The 12,226-nt window shown below is 38.3% G+C and overlaps 1 protein-coding gene across 2 annotated transcripts; it reads left to right on the top strand.

Moving 5' to 3' along the window:
- Nucleotides 1-378: 378 nt before the first annotated feature.
- On the top strand, nucleotides 379-11,293 carry LOC127363170 (cytochrome c oxidase subunit 7A2, mitochondrial). 2 transcript variants are annotated; one of them, XM_051399743.1, is made up of 4 exons: nucleotides 379-514; nucleotides 7,006-7,092; nucleotides 9,972-10,056; nucleotides 11,070-11,293. In XM_051399743.1, exons 1-4 carry the CDS (start codon nucleotides 500-502, stop codon nucleotides 11,126-11,128), a joined length of 246 nt encoding a protein of 81 aa, XP_051255703.1. In that variant the 5' UTR covers nucleotides 379-499; the 3' UTR covers nucleotides 11,129-11,293. The 2 variants fall into 2 exon arrangements, with proteins under 2 accessions (XP_051255703.1, XP_051255702.1); XM_051399742.1 differs by lacking the exon at nucleotides 379-514 and adding an exon at nucleotides 521-664.
- The last annotated feature ends 933 nt before the right edge of the window (nucleotides 11,294-12,226 follow it).

The raw sequence follows: 12,226 nt of genomic DNA, 5'->3' as shown, positions 1-12,226 counted from the left end.
GTTGGAATCGAAGCCAATGAACCCCCAGGAAACATCGTATAGTGTCGACATTTTTAGATTCTTTCAGGCCCAGAACCTCCTGCAGCATAGCATCAGTAACAATATGTGCGACTGCTCTGTGAACAGTGAACTCAGTAGGAAAACGGTGGTCATTATTATTCTAACAAAACAGATCATAACTGGCGACCTATTGCAGCTCCGCTCAGATCCAAACTGCCGCTCTGAACAGCTGTCAGCTTCCTGCAGTCGTCCACTAAAAACACAACAAGTGCATTAAAATAAAATTAAAATCTAAAGAACATGACTAACAATGCAAACAAAGTTAATGATACAGCTCCCTGTTGCACAGGCAGACGGTTTGGCCTCTGCAGCCAATCGTAGTTTGGCAGAGATTCAGAAATACTGATACTGTGTGTGTTTATGTGTGTGTGTGTGTGTGCGCATGTCCTTCCAGGGTTGAAGTGAGGCAAAGCCGCTCGACACACAACCGCCAACAGACATGAATCACCTACTGGTAACTACAGCTCTTATTTCTCACTTTTTCCTCTCTGGGTTTGAGTCTCTGGAGCCTCTGCAGCAGTTTGAGGGAGCAGAGGAGCAGAGGAGGAGAGGAAGAGCAGACTGAAGGCAGATTAAAATGTGTTTGTGTGGGACGAAGGCGAAGGTGAGGCCTGACCTTTGCACTGTGAAGGACAGGAGCGTTAATGTTTCAGAAAATGGGTTTTTGTTCTGGAGTTTGAGCGAGCTGAGTGTCAGTCTGGAGGTTATACAAGGTAAAGTTAGGATCTATATATACTAACTGCCTCACATGACCTCTCTCTCTCTCTCTCTCTCTCTCTCTCTCTCTCTCTCTCTCTCAGCCATGACGGTGTCCTGATAGTGGCACAATGCAACTCAGCACGTACACACACACACACACACACACACACACACACACACACACACACACACACAGAGACATTGGTTTTAGGTTATTTGAATTATCATTGGCCGGACTCATAGGTATAACACGAGCTGGCATTAGTGTGTCAAGAGTCTTATTTCTTTACTGCCCCTCTGTTAACACGAACGATGCGAACAACATTAGCTTTCTGAACGTCTCTGCTTACAGAATATATATGTGGGAGAAATCTGGAGCTACTGTTGATGTCCAGTGTGATTATAGACTCTGTATATCTGTTTTATTTGCTGCGTCTCATGTAGTTTAACAGGGTAACACCAAACTGCAGCTGTGGTAGTCAATTTTAGAAGGAGCATTAAGGTCACACAGCGGGGCCTCCACAGTCCTGACTCATATGCAGCATTTCTCTTAACTAACGTGTTAATATTTATCTGAATAAAGTAACTTTATTGAATCTTATTCATACAAATGTTTCCACAAAATGTTTTTTTATGTGACAAACATAAAATCTTTACACTTTGGGGACGATTAAGAATTATTTGGATGCATATTCGGGTTTATGATCAATCATTATGGTTAATGGAACAAACTGGAATCACCTGAACTTAAAATACTGCACAAATTTAAGTTCACTCAAACAAACTGAGTTGCTTCAACAATTACTTCCTTCGAAGTAATTGATTTGTAAACCCATGAGGGTTGGGCACTTTGTGTACGAACATAAAGTCAATCAATCAGACACACACACAGAAATAGAAAGTTCATAAGAGATGTTATCACTACCTAACATGTGTAAAATACTCAAATGATGTAATTTGAACGTACTTAAACTAAGTTAATTAGTGACATTAACAGTAAAACAGTAGTAGTTGTGTGATTTTAATGGATTTGTTTGTTAACTGACAGATATCTTATATAATTATGGAAGTTTTCACATCAGAAACGTTGAATAAATGTTGTTTATCAGTGTAAACAGCAATCATTTCTGTAATTTCACAGATAATAACTTTTATTGCAGTTCTATAATTTTTAACATTCAGATTAAAATAGCAAAAATCAAACAATAACAGCACTCTGCTGTAAATGTAAGCCAGATTATTGTATTATAGCAGAGTTCCCCTGTATTTAAAGTTCATTGCATTGCTTTTATTGTGTAAATATCTTTAATTAAACATTAAAAAAGGCACAGATACCTGAAGTCTTCTACTTCTCTGTTGAACAGTATCACATGTTCATTTTAATTTCAACTGTCCAATAATAAAACTTCCAGCTGTGTGGAGGCGAGGAACCGAGCAGCAGGTTAAAACTGCAGCGCTTTGCCAGAACATGCAGAGAAAGTTCCCCTGTTCAGCAGAGTTAATGGTGCGTTCAGGCGCGTTTGCCAACATGTAATCATTGCGTGGTGAAAGAAGAGCTTTGTTTATGTGCCGTACTTTGAACTGCAGGCCAGATCCTGAATCCTGCAGGAGATAAAACCACATTAGAACGGGGAATTATGCCGAATTATGGAAATACACATGTGTAACAGAGATGTTTGACTGGCAGACCAGTGTGGAAATCACAGCACTGTAGCGAGTGGTGCCCCCCCCGCCTCCTGATTGGTTGAGGTGTCAGGTTCAGAGGCTGTGATTGGCTGTCAGCCGCATCGGTGGCGCCCTCGCCTACCCGATGTGACCTTGGCAGTCAGTTAAATAGTCACACAGCTTTTCTTAAAGCGACGCGCAGCTGCTGGAGGAGGAAGTGACAGCATTTCAAAATAAAATATCCTCCTCATAGAAAAAGGAGGGAAGTTGTAAAATCTGTTCAGCACCTGAAAGTTTAAAAATCTGAAATGAGAAACTGTCAAAGAAACTTTCACTTCCTTCTTCCTGCCCCCCCCCACCCATCTGTTCTTATGGGGTCAATGACATGAAGTTCATGTGTATTATTTCCTTTCAAAATAATTTAACACATTCTTGACATGAATCATTTTATTATACAAAATCTGTTTAGTTTTAATATAATTTAAGTTAATTCAAATAATAAATATTATTTATATTCTAACCCCCAAAACGTTTGAAATCAATGAACACACAAATAAAAATCATATTTTAGGGGACGCCACCTTCAGACTTGCGTTCCTGGTTCTGCCAACGGCGTCCCTCTCCTGCTTTGCTATCGGGATGATTCGCTATACTACGAGTTTGTTTACCATCAAAATGACTTCTAAGCTGTTATATTAAGGTAAAAATCTTGCATAGTGTGCCTTTAAATGAACTTTTCTGGTTTTACAGTATAAAATAAAGAAAAATCAGCACAAAACAAATTAAATCTGATCCAGAAGTTGCTAAAAGAAAAGAGAAATAACTTAAAATCAATAGTAGGAAAATGTATTTATTGACATATTTTGTACAGAGAAGTTAAAATTACTTTAAATTTAAATTTAAACTGTTCAAAACGTTATTTAACAAATCTTTGTTAAATAACTTTGTGTCAGACTCAAAAATATGCATTACACATGTTTTAAGAAGCCTTTTTCTTGTCATTGGTCCATAATCCACTTAATCCTGAACTCCCCCTTTACAGTTTTTTTCAATTGTTTACACGCAATTTTGAAAACCGGGTGCTTTTTGTCAAAATATAATCACAATTATCCAAACACCACACTCAATTTGCATAATTCCTAGATTGTTTGCACAATGACACACTTCAGTCAAAACATAGACACATATTTGTGAAAATGCTATTAGTTTCCATTTAACCAACACAGTCCTCAATGATCAGACACTATTGCAGCCAGTTTCACACTGCTGTGATAAATAAAAAACACATTTTAGGAAATAGCATGTGCTAGATTTCTGGCCAGACTTTGTTATGTAAGGGATAATTTAGATGTCATAAAAAATAGTGACAAACCCACAACATTGTTCATGATTAGTTTGAGATATAGGGAGAATGTACACAAATAGGCCTACTATAAACTTACCAAGCACTGCACAACACTGATGCTGCAGACTGAATATTTCAAGTATTCATTTCAATACTTACAGTATTTCTTACCATAATCAGTTACAGTAATCAACCAACAATGAAATCAATGAAACAAATAAAATCTGTAGACAAATAAAAATGACTGCATGAAGTACACACACTTTGACTCTGAAGAAAAACTACTGTAAAAGCAACAAGAATACTGTAACTATTCATCATCTCTCCGTCTGGCTGAGTGCTGCGTTTTCAAATTAGCACATGTGTGCTTCCACACCTGGTGGATGTGATTATCCAATTTGTTCATTAGTGTGTTCATTGGCAGTCCGGGGCTTTGTAATGACAAGGAAGTAACCTCACAATCCTTATCTGTGTCTAAGGTGTGAAAATGTGTGTAGAGTTTTACAAATCACTGTGTGTAATGTTGTGCAAATCTGTGGAGGTGTTTTGCTCCTTGGAGTAGAATTTTCGCAAATTATGTGGACATTTTTATTTTAGTGTGTAAACAATTGTAAAAAACTGTAATATCCAACAATCAAATACCTCAACACTCGAAAGTTAGAATCATTTACACCCCGAAGCTAAAGTCAACCCATTTTCTGGATGAATAAAGGAGCCTTTGTATCGGCTACAAATCCAGATGTTTACTGGAGTGACAGCTGCTAAAAAAGCCCATTAAAACATCATCAGAGCATTTTAATGAGTGAGAGCGTAGCCGGGATACATAAAACATGGATTATGATAATGAGAGGAAGATTTTTAAACAGCTTGACTCGTTTTATTGAAGGATGGAGGATGAATGTGTACTTACTAAGCTGTGTGATTAAAATTAATGGGTCATAAAACCGGTTCAGAAAACTCCTCGGCAAAGAGAAGAGTGGGAAAAAACAAAGTGGTGGCGGCCAGTGGATCGATGATACTTCCCAGAATCCCTCCACAGCTCTCTCCAACAGATAGCTAGCCTGTTTACCGGCATAGTAAACAAAACAGGAAGGACATAGTAAAGAGGTAAAGAGGTAAAGTATTAAAGTAGTAAAGTAGTAAAGTGGTAAAGTAGTAAAGCCCGCCTCTTGATTTCTGTGAGCGGTGAGCTGAAAACATTATGTGCATCTAAAAAACGCTAGAAAACTGCGATGCTACGGCGTGAGACCAAACCACAGAGTACCATAGAGACGAATCTATAATATCATAAGGAACGTTTTATATAATCCTCTGTCTGTATTATGTTTTATTTTATTACCAACAATCAGACAGACCAGTTCAGTGTTTTCTCCTCTGATATTTGATGCCGTTGTTCTAACACATTTTGTGTTCACTCTCATCAGAGTTTAGATATTAAATAATAAACTGTAATGTAATTACTTTAACTCAGAAAAATGTTGAAACTGTTTGAAAATGAAGTTACAAAAACTCAAATATATTCTTGATTAAATACTTTTTTACCCGTTAATACAAGTGGATATTTCAAAATGAACATTAACATCACTAAAGATACTTGATCAAGAATATTTTTTAACTTACAAAATTCTGTTAGTTTTTTCTTTTAATTTACTTTTTTGAGTTAAAATAACAGTTTCATTGAATTTTCTTAACAGAAATTAACAAAATGCTGAGATTTCGGCCGACTGTGGATATTTTTATAGTACGTCGCCTGTAAAGCTTTGTCTACCTGTAGTGGGGGTCCTGAACCCCAGGTTGGGAACCCTTGCTCTAGACCATTAAAGAATGTGATTGAGGGAGTTTCTGTTCTATACAGAGAGGTTTCCAAAACCACAACGTCAGAGAAAAAGATGGAACTGTTTCAGTGAAAGTGCACTAAAACCTCTTTGTGGTTTCCTCAAACAAACGCTGGAGCCTCGGTTTCACTAATACTCATTAAACCATCTGAAGGCGTCCAGATAAAGTGTTAGGAAACAGTTGAACTGAGGTAATCCACCGTCTCGTACTGTAAGCGAATTCCTCCAACCTCCTGTGTTCATAATGTAAATGATTTATTGATTGCACTGATTGGTTCATCTGGGACTGTGTGACTCAATAACTGGACCAGTCATTATTTTCCTCATGTGAAATTTATGAAACCCATAAAACCTTCCACTGATCTCACATAGAGCTAGGAGTTGGTGAGTGTCACTGTTTAATGAAGATATGCTGACTGCAATGACCACAGTCTTGGATGTAAAAGGAAGAACGAGAGAGAGAGAGAGAGAGAGAGAGAGAGAGAGAGAGAGAGAGAGAGAGAGAGAGAGAGAGAGAGAGAGAGAGAGAGAGTTATGTAACAAACTTACTTTGCCTGAAAAATGACACAAATGTCAGAGTCAGTTTCTCTTCTGCTTTCTCACTTTAGTGTCACCCCTGGAAACCGTACAGACCGGTTGTCCTCTGTTAAATCAGTGTGCAAACATGCAGCTTTCTTTCACTGGAAAACATTTTTAAAGAACAATGAGAGCGCTGCAGCTCGATTCCAGCGAAGAGGAGGAGGATGTTGAGTCAGTCAGAGGTGCTGACTGACACTAAACATTCACTCTAAAAGAAATTGTATAAAACTAATATTCCAGCAGCGGAGCACCAAAAACATACAGTAAAATAACAAAAAAATGTTTGTCTTTTTTTGTTGTTTTTTATGTTTAATTAAAGATATTTACACTGTAAAACCAATGCAATGAGCTATAAATACAGGTGAACACTGCTACAATACAGATAATCAGCAGAGTGCTGTTATTATTTAATTTTTCTTATTATTTATTTCTTGGTAATTATTGCTGTTTTCACTGATAAAAACTGTATTTGGACAGTTTACCAATGCTTATACACTGATAAACAACATTTATTCAACGTTTCTGTTCTGAAAACTTCCATAATTATACAAGATATCTGTCAGTTAACAAACAAATCCATTAAAGTTACACAACAAATACCTTTACTTTTTTTTCATGCAGAAAGTGCTTGTATCATCCTGTAATAATGATGAAAACATTCAACAGCAGTTATATTATATTAGGAAGTTGTGGTCATCTGTTAACATGTGATGTTAAAATCTCCGCTGCACAACTGAAAACATTCAGATTTCCTCAGTCTTTGTGGTCTTTAATCTGCTTTAAAATTCCTCTTTTCCAAACCGAGCTTCTTTGTGTTTCCAGAAACTTCCAGTTCTGGCCAGCCGGGCCTTCAGCAGCTCTGCCAGGCAGCTGAAGAACAAAGTCCCCGAGGCCCAGAAACTCTTCCAGGTAAAGAAGAAAACTGCTCAGAGCGTGTTGTGTTCACTGTCTTTCTGGATTGATTAAACTTAAAATTCTGAGAAAATAAATTTCTGAAGCCAACGCAAAACACTTGCGTAAACACTTAAACCACCTAAAGCACAATGTTAGCACTGGAGTCAGCGACAGACTGAACGTCTGATTTAAATACTTTTATTATCTTATTGGGCTCACAGGCTGCTGACTAAGGATGACATAATGCAAGTAGTCGATACCACTGCCGGGGAAATTTGATCCCAAAAAACAAAAGAAAACAATGAACTCCTTTATTAAAACATGTGAACATTACAAAGTTTTCCCTTTTCTAATAGAAGTTTTCTAATTTACTAAATCCACGACTTAACTCACAAACCTCCGTCTGTTTTTGTCGTTTCTTTCACTCTCTCTCTTCCTCTAGCTCCATTTGTTGACTTTCTTCAGCTGTATGTTTGATAAAGTCAGAAAGATAAATTCTCACATTAGAGTTTAGAGGTTCCCCTGGAAGCGGGAAGTCGGCCACACGAGAGAATTGTTAGATGTGGCCGGAGATTCTCCTTTGCAACTCCGGATAAACAACAAGTTTGGAGGCTGTTATGCAAGAGTTTGAAGTGAACTGCAATCAGGAAAAGAACATTTTTCAGTCTGTAACTGAACGCAGAACAACAGCAAAGTCGTGGGAATTCGGCGCTTATGAGGCGTCATTAACCAGAGATAGAATCGTGTGTGGGATTAATTCTGAATCCATGACAGAGACGTTGCTCACAAGAGTAACATTTCTCTGGAAGAAGATTCGTCAAGCACTGATTGACCAACGCACAACTGCAACAGATGCGAGAGGAAGATAAGCATGCACAAGAAAGTAACAAAAGAGAGACAAACATAAGCCACAGCAAGGAAGGTGTAAAAGCTTTGCTAGAATAGGTAATGCAGTCAATCAATTAATGTGAGGGGTGAGGAAAAAGAGCTCTTTGTTGTTGGAGTTCATTGACACAAAAACAGATGACTGCACAGCAAACATGGAAGTTAAGAACAAAGTCTTGAACGTGGTGCTCAGGCAAATGTTCTGTAAGCTCAGGAAAACACAGACAGTGAGGAAGACAAAATGCAATCTGCAGGTGAGACAACAGGTGCTCACATTCATTGTGTTTGAGAGAAAGGTAAAGCTGATATCAGGCCTGTGTTGAAATGCTGATTGTCTGAGTACAAAGATGCCTTAAGGGCCTTGGCTGCCTAGAAGAAGAACTCCATAAGACTGGAAGATAACACAGTACCAAAAGTTTTTCCTTGCCTTTGTCTCCAAGGTCTTGCTCATGGTGGTACTGTTGGGTCTCTGTAATTAATGTTAAAGAGTTCGGTCTAGACCTGCTCTATTTGAAAAGTGTCCTGAGATAACTTCTGTTATGAATTGGCGATATACAAATAAAATTGAATTGAATTGAATTGAAATTGAATACCAAAAGTACAACCCTCCAAAAAAAATAGCAGTCCTGCTGAGGGATAAACTGAAAGAGGGGCTCTGCAGGATGGAGATAAAGCTGTCCAAAGAACTAATGATCCTACTGAATGAGTAAATCCTATTGTTGTTGTAGAAAAGCCAAGAATCTGTCTGGATCCACAAGATTTCAATTCTGCAATAAAAACAGAATATCTATCAGCTTCCAATTGAGCATGAAATCACATCCAAATGCTAACAAAAATGGGCCCTCAGTTCAGCTCAAAAGAGTTGGGATTTCACCTCCAGCCCACATCATGCACCGTCCAATGGCTCGGCAGAGAGAGCAGTTCAAACTGTCAATCTCATGCAGAGAGAGGAGACCACATTCTCGCCTTACTGAACCACATCATTAGACGATGTAGTGATAACACAAAGTCAAATAAAAAGCTTTATGATCATGGAGCAAAACTGCTGGAGAAGCTCTTTACTGGAGACTGAGGCCAGAAGGAACCTGGACTCGTGGAGAAGTGAACAGAGCTGTTGCACAACCGAGATCAAACTCCAGATGGGCCGGTCTACAGCAGAAACACAAAGAGAGCTGACACAGAGACCTTTGTGTTTCTGTGGAACAGTCGAATGTCCAGTTGGGGAATAAAGTTAAAAAGAAACCCACAAGATATAGAGACAACTCAGTGTTAAATGTACAAAAAGAAGAAAAGTTATACTTCTGTTCCCCTGACAGGGGATTATACACTAATTTAAACATTCATATGAATGTTATATCACACTTCGGACAATCGATCCTCCTCAGTGTCACACTTTAATATCCTGTTATACTCTGAGCCAGAGACGCTCCGAACAACTGGAGAACATCGGCAGGGTTGGAAGGAAGATAGACAGATAGATTCTTTATTCATTCTCAAGGGGAAATTCACAGTTTCCAGCAGCATCCACAGACTGGGATAAAACAGAAGATTTAAAATTTACGGAGGCATGCAAAGTACTTGTTTTTAATAATAATAATTATAACAACAGGAGGCATGCAAGAGAACAATAAAAAGACTTCAGGCTTGCTCATACCACCATCTAAATATCTAAACAAACCACAGCTCTAACGCTGTTTGGCGGTGATTATTTCAGCCCAACATCAAGCAACATGTCCAACAGTTGGAGCCCCAGAAAACACGACTTCCACACATTTTTAAGCAACAAGGTAACCAGATTCCACTGAAACACGTCTAAAGGCTTCCTGATGTAGAGCTGGAGAAAGAGTCAGCTTGTTGTATTAAACGTTGTGTCACCGCATCGCTGTGTTAGGGTTTGTGACTAACTGCAAAACAGCTAAACTCATTTAAATTTGACTCATTTAGCTAACCAGCATCCCCTGAGGCAGTAAATACCTGCTGTTTTCATCCTGTGGTTTCTATGGTTACAGGAGGACAACGGGTTGCCGGTTCACATCAAGGGAGGAACCGGTGACATGATGCTCTACAGGGCCACCATGACGCTAACTATAGCAGGTAACAGACATAAACAGCAAACAATAACTGGAGCTGTTCAACTCAACAGTTAATTATATATAAAGCTCTTCACCAAAACATTTCAGCTTTCAGACATTCAGCTTCTTCCTCTCACTCACAGAAACTCTAAAGGAGCTTCATTTCCACACAGAGGACCAAATATATAATATAAATAGTTCCAGAGTCCCAGGAGTTTTATCTTTTATAAATCATCAATGAATCTTTGATTTTATAAGGTAGCTACATAAATACAAATCCTAAAAATATACAAAATATACATTTGAGTAACTAAATACACTTAGTATGCTCTAATGTTTCTGTAAAAAAAAAACTGAATAGAGAAATAAATAAATAAAAATAATATTTTAAAATAAGTAAGAAACAAAGAAATCCTGTCCTAACCCAGCTGTCCTACACATACACACAGTAAGAACATTTAGCTGTAGTCTTGTTACTTTAACAACAACATAAACAATAAATAAAAATAATAATACTACAGTGTGTCTCTGGGGCTATGTGTGTGACTGCTGTAAATTTGATAAATCACATTTTATATTTAATATTCCCATCTTCAACACAATCGTTAACTGCTGCAAAAACAGAAGAAGATGATTATGGTATCATATGAAACTAGAGCACCCAGTGGTTCTATGGATACCCCATGAGACACTTTCTGCTAATCCAGTGCAGTTTTTGGTGCGTATATTTGAATATTTCTGCAGATTGGGCTCCATAAACGCTGCTGGAATCACTAGGGAATGACTAGAAAGCAGAGACACTGCCCCACTTGAGCCTCTCCAGTCCAAAAAGCCTGGAGCCTGTGAGCACGAAGCCAGTTTCCATATTCAATTACATGAATGATATTTGGTTGGAGCATAGCAGCAATATGGAAAAGAAAAAGACGTGAAAAATTCTTTTTAATGGGATTTCCATTAACGAGCTGCAACCACTGACGTTTTTTTGGGGAACCAGTCTGAGACGCTCTGACGTGTTATTGATGTGTCTGTCTGCAGGAACCTGCTACTCTCTCTACTGGCTGCTCATGGCCTCCATGCCTCAGAAGAAAGCGTAGAGCAGGAAGCAACCCCGCCCCTGGGCTCGGTCTATTGCTTGGAGAACAGCGCCCGGCTCCGTCTAACACTAATGCTTGTTGTGTGAATTCTCTTTGATTGTATCACAAGCCGTCCTACTTTGATAATGGCAGTGATGAATGTGTAAAAAGTGTAAAACATTTTGATTCAGAGTTTCAGAGTTTTCATTTGTGTCTCTTTCTGGTTTCTGACTAACTTTTTATTATCTTCTCCATCAATCAAAAAAGGCAACTGTCTTTGCTGCTTTTATAAAAATAACTTTACATCCTGACAGATTATCTGTCTCATGTTCTACTGTCAGGATGCAGTGAAAGTTTCAGCAAATATGACACAACCAAACCAGTAGAGATGTTATTCTCACTGGATATAGTTGCCCTTAATTTTTGATGAACTATATAAATGAATTACAAATATTTTTGCAATTTTTCTTTTTTTTAAATGCCTAAAAAGATCATAACATGCAATTGTTTTTAGAAAAGGTGCCATATAATCAGGTATTTTAGGCTCCAAAAATCCCAACACATGATGAAAAAACACTTTCCCAGCATATAAAGCATCCTAACATCACATTCTCACCAAAGACAGGACCCCACAGATGGCACTATTGTTGCATTGGTTTCAAACATGTCGGCATCCAAACCACAGCAACTCACATCTGAAGCCCATGTGTGCAACTGACACCTCCGTCCTCAGTGTAGCCTTACAGGAATTCACCAGAAAAAAAAGGATAACAAACAAATAAAATGTCAAGCAATAATTCAAAAGCTGTATGTTCTACATGTGTCTTCAAGGCCCAAAAGTCTGCAAGTTTTCATTCAGATCACTGATCTCGAGCCAGAGAGGAGGAGGAGTTCAGTCCTCCGCGATCCACACAACAAGGTCTTTACAACATATTGGCCGAGCAAATCCTGACAGATTGATAGATGTGGCCCGAGAGGAATTAGATTTCTATTTAATATTAGAAGTATTGAACAAAAGTAATAAAAGTGTGATTAGCATGTGGAAATGTTACTGATCCGCTCCAGCTGTTACACACCACTGGCTGTCAAGGAGATAATGAGTGACGGATCCATCTAATG

Source organism: Dicentrarchus labrax, unplaced genomic scaffold (genome assembly GCF_905237075.1).
Source record: "Dicentrarchus labrax unplaced genomic scaffold, dlabrax2021, whole genome shotgun sequence".
NCBI lineage: Eukaryota > Metazoa > Chordata > Actinopteri > Moronidae > Dicentrarchus > Dicentrarchus labrax.
This window is presented reverse-complemented; position numbering and strand designations above follow the sequence as displayed.

What these genes read in the sequence shown, in the direction of transcription:
- LOC127363170 (XM_051399742.1), top strand. Translation starts at nt 638, where the DNA reads ATGTGTTTGTGTGGGACGAAGGCGAAG. An exon ending in TGTGTGGGACGAAGGCGAAG is followed by an intron (nt 665 to 7,005) that starts GTGAGGCCTGAC and finishes TTGTGTTTCCAG; the next exon opens with AAACTTCCAGTTCTGGCCAG. An exon ending in AGGCCCAGAAACTCTTCCAG is followed by an intron (nt 7,093 to 9,971) that starts GTAAAGAAGAAA and finishes CTATGGTTACAG; the next exon opens with GAGGACAACGGGTTGCCGGT.